The 13054-nt window shown below is 37.1% G+C and overlaps 1 protein-coding gene across 1 annotated transcript; it reads right to left on the reverse strand.

The window, feature by feature from the left end:
* Positions 1 to 2477: 2477 nt before the first annotated feature.
* LOC108993076 lies at positions 2478 to 3044 on the reverse strand. The gene has a single exon (XM_018967841.1). The coding sequence runs from the start codon at positions 3042 to 3044 to the stop codon at positions 2478 to 2480; it is 567 nt and encodes a 188-aa protein (XP_018823386.1).
* Between the last annotated feature and the right edge of the window lie 10010 nt (positions 3045 to 13054).

A 13054-nucleotide genomic window follows, 5' to 3' on the forward strand; every position in this document is an offset into this window, starting at 1 on the left:
GATCACGAATGACAACATCAATGGCATGTGGATGTGTTGAGGTGATAACCATGTTGTCCACATAAATCAAAAGAAATATGTGAAGATTAGCACGATGTAAGATAAACAAAAATGGGTCAGATTGAGAGGCAACAAAACCATAATCACTTAGCCAAGATGTTAATTTAGCAAACTAGGCCCTCGGTGCCTGTTTAAGGCCGTAAATGGCCTTGTGCAATTTGCACACATGAGTGGGAAATTTTGGATCAATAGAACCTTGCGGTTGCGGCATATAGACATTTTCAGATAACTCTCCGTGTAAGAAAGCATTTTGAATATCAAGTTGGCGCAATGGCCAACCACAGGTAACAACAATTGAAAGTACTAATCGAATGGTTGATGGTTTTACAACTGGACTAAATGTTTCATTATAGTCCAATCCAGGTTGTTGGTGGTAGCCCTTAGCTACCAACCGAGCTTTTCTTCGCTCAAATGTACTGTCCGAATGAAATTTAGTGCGATACACCCAACGACAACCAACAATATTAGGAGAGGGATCAGAAAGTACCAAACTCCAGGTATTGTTTCGAAGGAGAGCATCATTCTTAGTAGCCATAGCCGCATGCCACTCAGGAAACTTGGATGCGACAGAGTAGCTTGTAGGTTCATCTGGAACATGACTTGTAGTAAGAAGACAATGCTGTGGAGGATATGGTATCGTGCCATCGGTAGAAATGCGAGGTCGTGAGGAGTTTGTATGACTTCGAGTAATGAGAGGGGAGCGGGGAGGTTGCAAAATGGGTGGGTGGGAGGAATTTGAAGGTTGCGGCGGAAGGGAAGAAGACCCAGGAGAGTTTGTAGAATCTGAAAAAAGAGTGTTAGGGTTAGGGTTAATTGGAGATAGGCCGGGTAATTGAGTTGAATTAGATGGGTTTGAAGTAGAGGGGGTAGACGGGCTTGGGCCTGGCCTGAGAATAAAATGGGTGAAAATTGGAAAAGAAACGTGGGCTGAGAGGATGAGATTGATTCAGAAAGGGGCTTTGGGCTACAAAATGGGAAAGATGCCACATTGAAAAGAACATCCCTAGATATGTAAAGCCTGTTGGATTTTAAATCATAACTCTTGTGAACTGGATTATAACCCAAAAAAAGGTAAGAGATGGATTGAGGAAGAAGTTTGTATTTGTTGTAGGGTCTCAAATTAGGCCAGCATTCACAACCAAAAACCTTAAGAAATTTGTAATCAGACTCACGATGATGAACCAAAAAATGAGGGGATTTATTTTTAAAAGACCTTGTGGGAAGGAGATTGATGAGATACACAGCTGTTTCAAAGGCTTCAGGCCAGAAGTTGTGGGAAGAGACTAGTGAGCTAGAAGAGCAAGACCAGTTTCAACGATATGTCGATATTTGCGCTCAACAATACCATTTTGTTGATGTGTATATGGACAAGAAAATCTATGAGTAATACGCAATTTTCGGCATAGTGGAGTAAGGGAAGTAAATTCGCCTCTTCCATCCGTTTGAAGTGTAATTAGTTTAGTATTAAAGAGATGTTCAACTGAAGGAAGAAATTGAGAAAAAATTGATAGCACATCAGACTTGAGTTTTAAAGGAAAAAACCATGAATATCGGGTAAAATGATCAACGAAAGATACATAATATTTAAAGCCTAGTCTAGATAATATAGGACTTGGGCCCCAAACATCAGCACTTACTAACTCTAAGGGCTTGGTGTACACAACCCGACTAGAAGAAAAGGGTAATTGGTGACTTTTGGCCACATGACATTCTGAACAAATAAAAGGAACATCACTTGGAGAGAAATTCAAACAGCTGGTGTGCATTATACGAGAGACAATGGCGAGAGATGGATGACTCAAGCGCTGGTGCCACTGAGAGAGAGGAATGCATTCACTGGTGTGAGTGGAAGGCTGTGAAGATGCAGAAACTGAGGAAGGAAACACGTACAACCCATTACACATTGGCCCGGTGAGGAGGATGCTCTTGGTCCGATTGTCCTTGATACAGAAATGGGATGAATGGAATTTAAAGAAACAATTGTTGTCAATGCAAAACTGAAGAACATACATGAGATTTTTAGTGATATGAGGTACATGAAGTAAGTTGTGTAAATGAAAAGAAACAGAGTTTGTAAGAAGAGAGGATTGACCGAGATGTTGAATAGGAAGGCACGAACCATCTCCATCACGTACTGCCTTATTACCTTGGTACTGCTCAGATGAAATACTCAAGTTGCTCAGATCATTTGTGATGTGGTGAGTGGCGGCAGAGTCTGGATACCAAGAGGAATCTGAGAAGAAGATGGGTGAAGTGTAGTTGGCTGAAAAATGAGGATTGGGTGGATTATAGGATGGAGAAAGACTTTGGGGTGGTTCGGTTTGATAGGAATGATCAAACTAATACTTGCATTGGAGAGCAATATGGCCATTTTTGTTACAAACTTGGCATGTAGGGCGAGGACTAGCAGGTGTTTGCTAAAATGTCACAGAGGACCCAGGTGAATAACGACCACTACGACCAGAGGACCGACCACACCCTTTGCCTTGTCTGCCACCACGCAAGAAAGACCTTCCACGTTGGTCACAACCTCCCCTAGCACTATAATTTATAGAGGGCTCAAAGGTGTTTTTAGAGGTGTGTTGCATTCGGCTTTCATGGATAAGCAGAATTTGATATAGTTCATGGGAGGAGATGGGTTCAAACTGAGTGGTGATTGACGTGACAAGGGGCTCATACGCAGGGCCAAGACCATTAAGGACATAGGAGATAAACTCCTTATCAGGAAGTGGGTTTCCAATAGATGATAAGGTGTCTGCTAGTGAAAGGACTTTGCCATAATAATCTGTGATGGACTGATCTCCTCGTGAGAGATTGGTAAGCTGGAATTTCACCTGAAACTCTTTAGCTTGGGAATGAGAGGTAAACATGGAGAACAAGTTGAGCCATAGTTCCTTAAAAGTGGTAGAGGATAATACATGGCCAATGACTAAATTTGACAGTGACGAGAAAAGAACACTAAGGACAAGTTGGTAAGTCTTCATCCAAGTATGAAATTTAGGATTTGGTTTACGAGGTGCGTCAGAACCTGAGGTAAGGAATCGAGGAGGACATGGAAGAGAACCATCAACATAGCAGTAGAGATCTTGTCCTCTAAGGTATGCAGTGATTTGAACTTTCCAAATGAGAAAATTATCAGCTGTGAGTTTGGTGGTAACAACGTGAGAAAAGGAAGAAAGAATGATAGAATTAGGTTGAGGGGAGGAAGAGGAATTAGGCGTGTCCTTGGATCAGAAGAGGAGGGGAGGAAGAGGAATTAGGCGTGTCCTTGGATCAGAAGAGACTGCTAGTCGAGCAGCTTTGATACCATGTTAAGTACACACAATTTCTAAATTTTCATCTCATTAATGTACTGTGCAGAGGTTCCCTTTTATACACAACTATGAGGGAATAATGTTTGTTACAAGAGAAAGAAATCCAGTGTAATACAGAAATTACTAAAGTGTCCCTGAAGTATGTACAACAGAGTGGTCTAGTTTAATAGTAGGTACATTTTTTTCTTCTCTTTTGTTGTACTGTATGCTTAAGGCTAGAGTAGTGCCTAAAAACACTCAGATAACTCGTAGACTACAAACTTGCTAAGTGTGGTCGGTACCGGGTTCCTTAACTTAGCTACTTACTCATTGTATTTTTTCCTTCTTTTAATCTTCAATGCTAGAGGGATTTAATTGGTTTGTAAGTGAGTGTATTTTGGAAATTCTAAGAATATATTTTGAAAAGTAAAATTTAAAATATGAGGGGTTATAAATGCAATAATGGGTTACAAGATTTGTGGGGTCCTTTCTTGCTGTCTTAAAAAATTTCAGCAAATGTTTTTGTTTGCAATAAATGAACCACCATAGGGGATTATTAGAAGGATATAGGCAGTAATGGTAATATAGCTTCAATTCCGAGCATAATGAGGAGTTTAGATCCACTGCAAAGATATTCTAGGATTTCATATTGCAGTCAACTGGATTATTATTATTATTAAAAAAACCACCTCAGGCGATTATTAGAAGGATAATATATACTCTCTTCTCCCCATATTCTGTTTTCAGATTCTTTTATTCTCTCGGTTGATGTAATTGATTTTTCCCTGTAGTTATTTTTCTTATTTTTAATATTTTCCGCACACATATATGTTGAGCATATGGAGCCTGGTTCCATCGCTCAAGCGAAACGTCTAGCCGCTCGAGCGAACACAAGTTAGAGAGTTCGCTCAAAGATAGCTCGAGAGACCGCTCGAGCAAAGAGAAGTTCGAGAGTTCGCTCGAGAGGAAGTGAAGGTATCAGGGATCGAGAAGTTTGATGGCACAGATTATGGATACTGGAGGATGCAGATAGAGGATTACCTCTATGGGAAGAGACTTCATCTTCCATTGTTGGGGATTAAGCCGGATTGCATGTCAGTTGCTGATTGGACCTTGTTGGATCGACAGGTTCTGGGGGTTATTCGTCTAACCCTGTCGAGATCCGTTGCACACAACATCATCAAGGAGAAGATGACTGCGGATCTCATAGCGACTTTGTTAGGTATGTATGAAAAGCAGTCAGCAAATAACAAAGTACATCTGATGAAAAAGTTATTTAATTTGAAGATGGCAGATGGTACGTCTGTTGCACAATATCTGAATGATTTTAATACTATCACAAATCAATTGTCGTCTGTTAAAATTGAATTTAATGATGAGATACGTGCATTGATACTATTGGCATCACTGCCAAATAGTTGAGAAGCCATGAGAATGGCTGTCAGTAATTCTGCCAGTAAGTCAAAGTTGAAATATGATGATATCCGTGATTTGATTTTGGCTGAGAAGGTATGCATGAGAGATTCAGGCGAAATCTCAGGTTTGAGTTCAGCACTGAATGTTGACTCTCGGGGAAGAGCACAATACAAGAACTCAAACAGAGGCAGATCAAAATCAAAGAACAGGGGCAAGAGCAAGTCAAAGCCTGGTCAGCAGGCAACTTGCTAGAATTGTGGCAAAGCTGGCCACATAAAGAAGAATTGTAGAAATCCCAAGAAGACCAAGAATGATAGTGCTAATGTGGTAATTGAAGAAGTACAAGATGCACTATTACTTGCAGTTCATAGTCCAGTTGATGACTGGATACTTGATTCAAGGGCTTCCTTCCATACATCTTCCCATCGGGAGATTATGCAGAACTATGTTGCAGGCAATTTTGGGAAGGTGTATTTGGCTGATGGAGAGGCTTTGAATGTAATCAGGATGGGAGACATTGACATTGCACTCCCAAACAAGAACAAATGGACCTTGCAGAAGGTCAAACACATTCCTGAGTTGAAGAATAATCTCATTTATGTGGGGCAACTTGATGATTGTGGCCATTTAGTGGTGTTTTCAGATAGCACATGGAAGGTCACCAAAGGGGCATTGGTACTAGCTCGGGGTAAGAAAACTAGTACACTTTACATGACTACTGGTTTGAATAACACTATTGCTACTACCGTTGCAAAGAGCACAACAGATTTGTGGCATTGCAGGCTTGGCCATATGAGTCAGAAGGGCAATAAATAACTTCTGTTTCGAGGAAAGCTACCAGAATTGAAGTCAATTGATCTCAGTATGTGTGAGAGTTGCATTATGGGAAAACAGAAGAAGGTAAGTTTCTTGAAAAGTGGCAGAACACTAAAGTCAGGGAGACTAGATCTTGTGCACACTAATGTGTGGGGACCTGCCCCAGTTGCATCCCTTGGAGGTTCTCGTTACTATGTTACATTCATTGATGACCACAGCAAGAAGGTATGAGTCTATTTTTTGAAACATAAATCTGATGTATTCAATGTGTTCAAAATTTGGAAAACCATGGTTGAGACAGAGACAGGCTTGAAGTTGAAATACTTGAGGTCTGATAATGGTGGTGAGTATATTGATGGTGGGTTCAATGAACGCATGAACAGAACCATAAATGAGCGTGCTAGAAGCATGAGGCTGCACGCTGGGCTACCACCTACTTTTTGGGCAGATGCTGTTAGCACTGCAGTTTACTTGATAAATAGAGGCCATCAGTTCTGTTGGATTGTGGATTGCCTGAGGAGGCTTGGAGCGGGAAAAAGGTCAAATTTTCTCATCTTAAAACTTTTGGCTGCCTTTCTTATGTTCTTATTGATTCTGATGTTCGTAGTAAGCTTGAGGCCAAGTTAAGAAAATGTTATTTCATTGGCTATGGAGACGAGGCATTTGGCTATCGTTTCTGGGATGATTCGGTTCGGAAGATTATAAGAAGTAGAAATGTGATCTTCAATGAGAAGATTGTGTACAAAGACAAATCTAGTACAGTTGCTGAAGCAGTTCCTCAGGAATCTGAGTTTGTGAGTTTGGTTGATCTACCAGAGGTCACAGTGCAGTGTAGAAATGTGAGTGACAGGGAGAGTGGGTCCAGCACACCCATTTCCATTATTCCGCAGTTAGATCCAAAGCAGTCCCCTCCTATAGCTGCAGTTCGCAAATCAGTTAGGACTATTCGTCCTCCACAACGTTTCTCACCTTCTTTGAATTATATTTTGTTGACAGATGGTGGAGAACCATAAGCTATCAAGAAACCTTACAAGATGAAAATTCTAGCAAGTGGGAGTTGGCCATAAAGGATGAGATGGATTCCTTGCTAGGGAATCAGACATGAGAGTTGACAGAACTTCCATCAGGGAAGAATGCATTACATAACAAGTGAGTATACCAGGTGAAAACTGAGCATGATGGTAGTAAGAGGTACAAGGCTAGACTTGTTGTAAAAGGCTTTCAGCAAAAACATGGTATTGATTACTCGGAGATATTTTCACCTGTGGTAAAGATCACAACCATCAAGTTAGTTCTAGCTATGGTTGCTACTGAATATCTATTTCTTGAGCAGTTAGATGTGAAGACAGCTTTTCTTCATGGAGATCTTGAAGAAGACATCTACATGCACCAACCTGAAGGGTTTTTGGTACAGGGAAATGAATGTTTAGTTTGCAGATTGAAGAAGAGCTTGTATGGCCTGAAACAAGCTCCTAAATAGTGGTACAAGAAAGTTGACAGCTTCATGTGCAGTGCAGGGTACATCGGATGTCAGGCAGATCACTGCTACTATGTTAGACAGTTTGACAATTCTTACATTATTTTGTTGCTGTATGTTGATGACATGCTTATTGCAAGGGCTAGTATTGATGAGATAAAAAATCTGAAGAAGCAGATGTCAGAGCATTTTGCAATGAAGGATTTGAGAGCTGTAAATCAAATCCTTGGCATGAGAATTGTTAGAGACAGAGTCAGAGGCACGTTGAGACTCTCACAGGCTAAGTATGTGAAAAAGGTATTCAACAAGTTTAATATGGACAAGGCCAAGATAGTTGACATACCCTTGGGTAGTCACTTCAGACTCAGAAAGGATCAGGCACCAAAGTCAGAAGAGGAACAAGACTATATGAGTAAGTTTCCTTATGCCTCAGCTATTGGTTCATTTATGTATGCTATGGTCAGCACTAGACCAGATATTGCCCATACAGTGAGAGTTGTGAGTAGATACATGAGTAACCCTGGAAAATAACATTGGGAAGCAGTGAAGTGGATTTTGAGGTACCTAAAAGGCTCCTCAGAAACGTGCTTATGTTTCTCAGGAGAGGGTTTAGAGGTGTAGTGTTATGTTGATGCTGATTTAGCTGAAGACACTGATAATAGAAAAAATACCACAGGGTTTGTTTATACTCTGGGTGGTACTGCAGTTTCATGAGGTTCTAATTTATAGAAGACAGTTTCTTTATCTACTACAAAAGCTGAGTATATTGCAATTTCAGAAGCTGCAAAGGAGATGGTTTGGATACAGGACTTCTTGGAGGAATTGGGTAAAAAGAATCAGAAGGGCACTCTCTACAGTGACAGTCAGAGTGTCATATTCCTTGCCAAAAATCCTGCATTTCATTCCAGAACTAAGTACATTCAGATCAGGTATCACTTTATACGATTATTGTTAGATGATGGACAGTTGCTACTTGAGAAAATTTGTAGAAGTAAGAACCCTGCTGATATGTTGACAAAGGGTGTTATACTTGAGAAACTGAAGTTGTGTGCAACTTTAGTTGGTCTTCTAGCATGAAGACAGGAGCAGTGAGTTGCAGAGGTGGAGGATATCATGTTTGAGGCAGAGGGCGATACTGTGGGTGTACCAGTCTCCAAGTCGGAGAATTGTTGAGCATATGGAGCCTGGTTGCATTGCTCGAGCGAAACGTCTAGCCGCTCGAGCGAACACAAGTCAAAGAGTTCGCTTAAAGATAGCTTGAGAGACCACTCAAGCAAAGACAAGTCCGAGAGTTTGCTCGACACCACTCGACACATGGCTCGAGCGAACACAAGTCAGAGAGTTCGCTCGAAGAGCCGCTCGACACATGGCTCGAGCAGTTGAGGGAAACAGGTTTGCTCGATGCGGGCTCGACACGCCGCTCGAGCGAACTTCACTAATTCTATTTTGATTAGGGTTTCCGCCGCATGTCATATAAATGGTTTTTGTTTATTCTGGCTTGTATAGTGTAGCGTGAACAGTAGCCGTCCAAAACACATGTATTGTGATTCTTCAAGAAATAAAAATCCTCTGCAATTCCCATGGACGTAGGTAATTTGCCGAACTACGTAAATACTGTGTCGTGTGTGATTGCTTGTTTTTCCCTGTGTTTGAATTTACTTTTTGTCATCGTTTTTCACAACAGTATACTGCTTTGCTGTAAGTGTATGAAAATAAGAAAAGAAATTCGTAGCCCAACATATTTGAACAAGAACTTTTCAGATTTAGAGTCAGAGACTCAGAAGTATAAATCTGTTGAAATTTATAAAGATAAAAAAAAACAAAAATAAACAGAGGGATCTGAGCTAAAACTTCTCGGATTTGGAATGGAATGTAAAAATATATCGAGGTTCAAAACAAAAGATCAGAATTATAGATCTGTACAATAGAAAAAAAATAGAAAAGAATCGAACTTTATTTAATAACAGATCTCAATCAGAATTTCTTAGATCTAGAATAAAATGTCCAGATTTGTCAAAGTTTATAAAGATAAACAAAAAATGCAAAATAAAATCGATGCATTTGAAGTAAAAGTTCTCTGATCTAAAATGAAATGTCTAAATCTGCCAAGTTCAAACTAGAAAAAAAAAAAAAAAAAAAAAAGATGTGCAAAATAAAGAAAAAAAAATTGAAATATATAACACAACATATTTGAAGCAAAAAATTTTCAGATATATGGTGAAGTGTCTAGAACTCTTCAGATTTACAAAAATAAAAGACAGAAAGGGAAAAAAAATTAAATGTAGAGAGTGACAAGCAATGTATGACATATTCATCATTTCTGTTGGACGAAAAAAAACTATAAATGCAAAACAGACAATTGCAATCAAAGTGATGAGACAGAGAGAGAAAGACAACGAGAGATATAAAAAGTTTGACACTACCAGAGCATCAACTTCAGGCAGTGCTATGGACACAACAATAAAAATTGCATAGATCCTCAGATCCGCATTGCCGATGACAGTATATTCTTGTTCCTTATAAATAAGTTTCTCTTTTTTGTTTGCAATTATTTTACTGCTATATTCAAATATTAATGACTTGCGTAAATATGTACTGCTAATTTATTATATGACATGCTTATTCGTTCCGTCTTAATACAGATCAGGCCAACTTTTTGGTTAAAGGAAGATTTTTCCTGGTTGATCTCGATCAGCACTTCTATTACATGTCTTGCAAAAAATTGTAACAAAACAACCAAGTATGACTACGACGATAATTTTCTATGTTACAGTTGCAAGAACATGACTGTATCGAGACCACGGTAAAAATTTTCTTTCATATTTTGAAATTCTTATTTATTTTCTAATAAATAAGAATCTCCTTGTTAATTTTACTCGTTTGGATTTAGAGATGAGTTGAAATTGTTTATGAATAGTAAAATAAAATATTGTTAGAATATTATTTTTTAATATTATTATTACTTTAGAATTTGAAAAAGTTGAATTGTGTATTATATTTTGTGTGTGATTTTGAAAAAAATTGTAATGATAAGATGAGATGAGTTGATGTGGGCTTTGAATTCAAACGAGACAGTCGAGTATATTTAGAGGTATATGATGATAGTGAATCTACAACAGTTGTAACATTCGGATCAACAATAGAGCAAATCATCAATTGCATGACAATGGATCTTTTAGAACACGAAAATAGGAATAAATGTGTATTTATAATTCTATTTCAAAATTTTGGTGCATTACTTGCTTATATGTTTCCATCATTACAGGATCACCTCCCATATTTTGAAAATATAGCAATTCAAATCTCAACTAAAGAATGGATGATTTTGTTGGGCGCACAAATAAATGAATACAGACAATTGCATCAAAACAAGCTCATTGCACTCTCTGTTAATGCTGAATGTTTTAAATATCTCTTTTCAAACTTATGGCTCTTGTAATATATACTTTAAAAATATATGTACATAGTTGTGACTTGGTTCTTGTAAATCGTTGTATTATAATCACTACAAGAAAAATGATTTTTTGTGGCTATTTAATTGCGACGAAAAGACTATTTATGATCAAAACAAACTTATTTTAACTGTAAATAGTCATTTCGCTGAAATTAACTGGCCACAAATAAGTAGTTTTCTTGTAGTGAGTTATAAACATTCTGCAGATCGTGTGTGTAATGTGTGTTGTAAACACGAAAAAAGTTCTAAAAATATATACAAAATTATGTCCATTGAACCAAGGGAAAAGATAATGTGCTAAATTTGTAGATGCTTTATAGTGACATCTTTATAAATTAGATCCACAAGATAACATACGATGTTGCTTTCATTTGACCAAGTCATTTGTTAAATATCACACTCCACATATATAAGATCTATTTTATATGTATGAGCATCCAATGAAAACAACCACGGATCAACCAACTATGCCAACTCTCCAAGTAAAAAAAGTAAAAGAATTAATCTTCTCATCAGTAACTATCTACTATGTCACACCTTATGAAAAAAAAAAAGAAAAAGAGAAAACTGTTAAGTGTGGAGCGTGGAGGTGAATGGTGGTTGGTGTTTAGCAAAGCCCAAAATAAAAACTGTTGATGTAATTAGAGGTCCTTTATATATTATATATATATATATATATTTGAAAACTTGTAAATGCTTTTGAGATTTATTTTTTCTCATTAGGAAGGAAACATTGGGGACACTTATATAATAAATGGTGGGCCTTTTTAATTAACTTAATTTAACGATTTGGAATTAACAAAGGTGCTTGGTTGTTTTTTTTTTTTTTTAAAAGAGGACGGAACCTCCGAGATTTATTGAAACCCTCACTTTTGGTGGAGGAAAACTTTGGTAACATCAACACAATAAGACCAACTCGTGGTAAAACTACTTACCGTAAACAAACAAAGTACTTGACCAAAACCAAAAAACAAAACAAAACATCAGAGCAAACTGGCGTCCTTTAGCGCCCATTTCTGATACAAGGCAAACCAAGTTTTTCCAAACGTAAAATTCCTCTAAGGTTTTTGGGAATATCCCGAGAATACCATTGCTGAGTGCAACCCCTTGCTCCCAATCGCGCCAAATAGTCCGCCGAGGCGTTTCCTTCCCGAAATATATGCATGACTTGCGAATCTAAATCTTTCAACAACTCCATTAGTTCATCCTAGTAGTCTACTAGATACCATACTTCACATACCGATGCCTTCAACCATCTAACCACTACCATGGAATCTAATTCCAAATCAATATGCCCCACCCCCATCCTTTTAATCAAACATATACCATGAACTAAACTCATAAGTTCTGGAAAGTTAATAGTACCTGTACCAAGGTGAACCGCAAAGGCCATGAGAAATTCTCCATTGCTTGAGGCAAGGAGATCCAATCTCCCCTTATTTATTCATCATTGTTGAAGAAATTCTTTCTAGATTGCTTAAGGTGAGTTTTGAAGAAAAGAAAATTGGAGCCTACTTGCAACCGAGAGGCACACTCGATATAATATGCAAGTTGTCTGATATTAATTTGTTATAATATTAATATAACATTATTTGATATAATATATAAATTTTAATTTTATAACATAAAATTAATATATCATGAAAATTTAATCTTAAACATGAGCAGTAATATTAAGTTGTTAATATAAACTTACTTTTGATATGTATATTATATCAAGAATACATATATTTTTGGCATAATAAATTATAATATATATATTCTTTTTATACATTTGACCATATATACTTATATAAAAAGTCTAGAACTTATACATATTATAGTTAAATTCAATAATATATTAGTACGTGTTAATTATTATAAAATAAAATAATTATACTATAATATCAATAGACTAATATTTTAACATATGTAAACATTATAATGTTACTAATATAGATAATCCGTAAAACCAGACCGGATGATACCAAAATTAAAAAAATCAAAAGTTCGATTTCAATGATAAACCGATCCAATATCAATTTTTAAATTTTTCAAACAGATATATACTAATTTAATCATAAAAAAATGTCTAAACTCGGACTGAATCACACCAATTATGTCCCTATACAGCAGATATTCTCACTACGAGAAGAGGAACTGAATCTAAGAATAGAGAAAAAAATATTTACAACTGTGAATTGTGCAACTGTCGCGAAATCATTTTAAAAAAAGTAAATAAAATATGTGTTTTACAGGAAAAAAATTAATTTTTTAATAATAAACGTGTTTTTTTTTTTAAAATAATTATGTAACGGTTGTATAATTCACAATTGTTGGTAGAATTACTAGAAAAACATAACATGAAAGAAGCGAGAAGCGCTTTCTTTTACTTTCTCACAAAACACGCGCGAGAAAATGAGGAAATTACACTAATCAATGAATGTCTATTACGGTGGACGAGAGTGACAGAGTGGACCCTCTAGTGTGTGTGTGTGTATATATATATATATAGACAAGTGGGTACACAATTTTCTTTTCAAACTTTCAAATATTCTC

This window comes from Juglans regia, chromosome 15 (assembly GCF_001411555.2).
Source record: "Juglans regia cultivar Chandler chromosome 15, Walnut 2.0, whole genome shotgun sequence".
Classification (NCBI taxonomy): domain Eukaryota; kingdom Viridiplantae; phylum Streptophyta; class Magnoliopsida; order Fagales; family Juglandaceae; genus Juglans; species Juglans regia.

Excerpts from the sequence above, each read along its gene's own strand:
- LOC108993076 (XM_018967841.1), bottom strand. The coding sequence starts at position 3,044 with ATGAAGACTTACCAACTTGTCCTTAGTGTTCTTTTCTCGTCACTGTCA.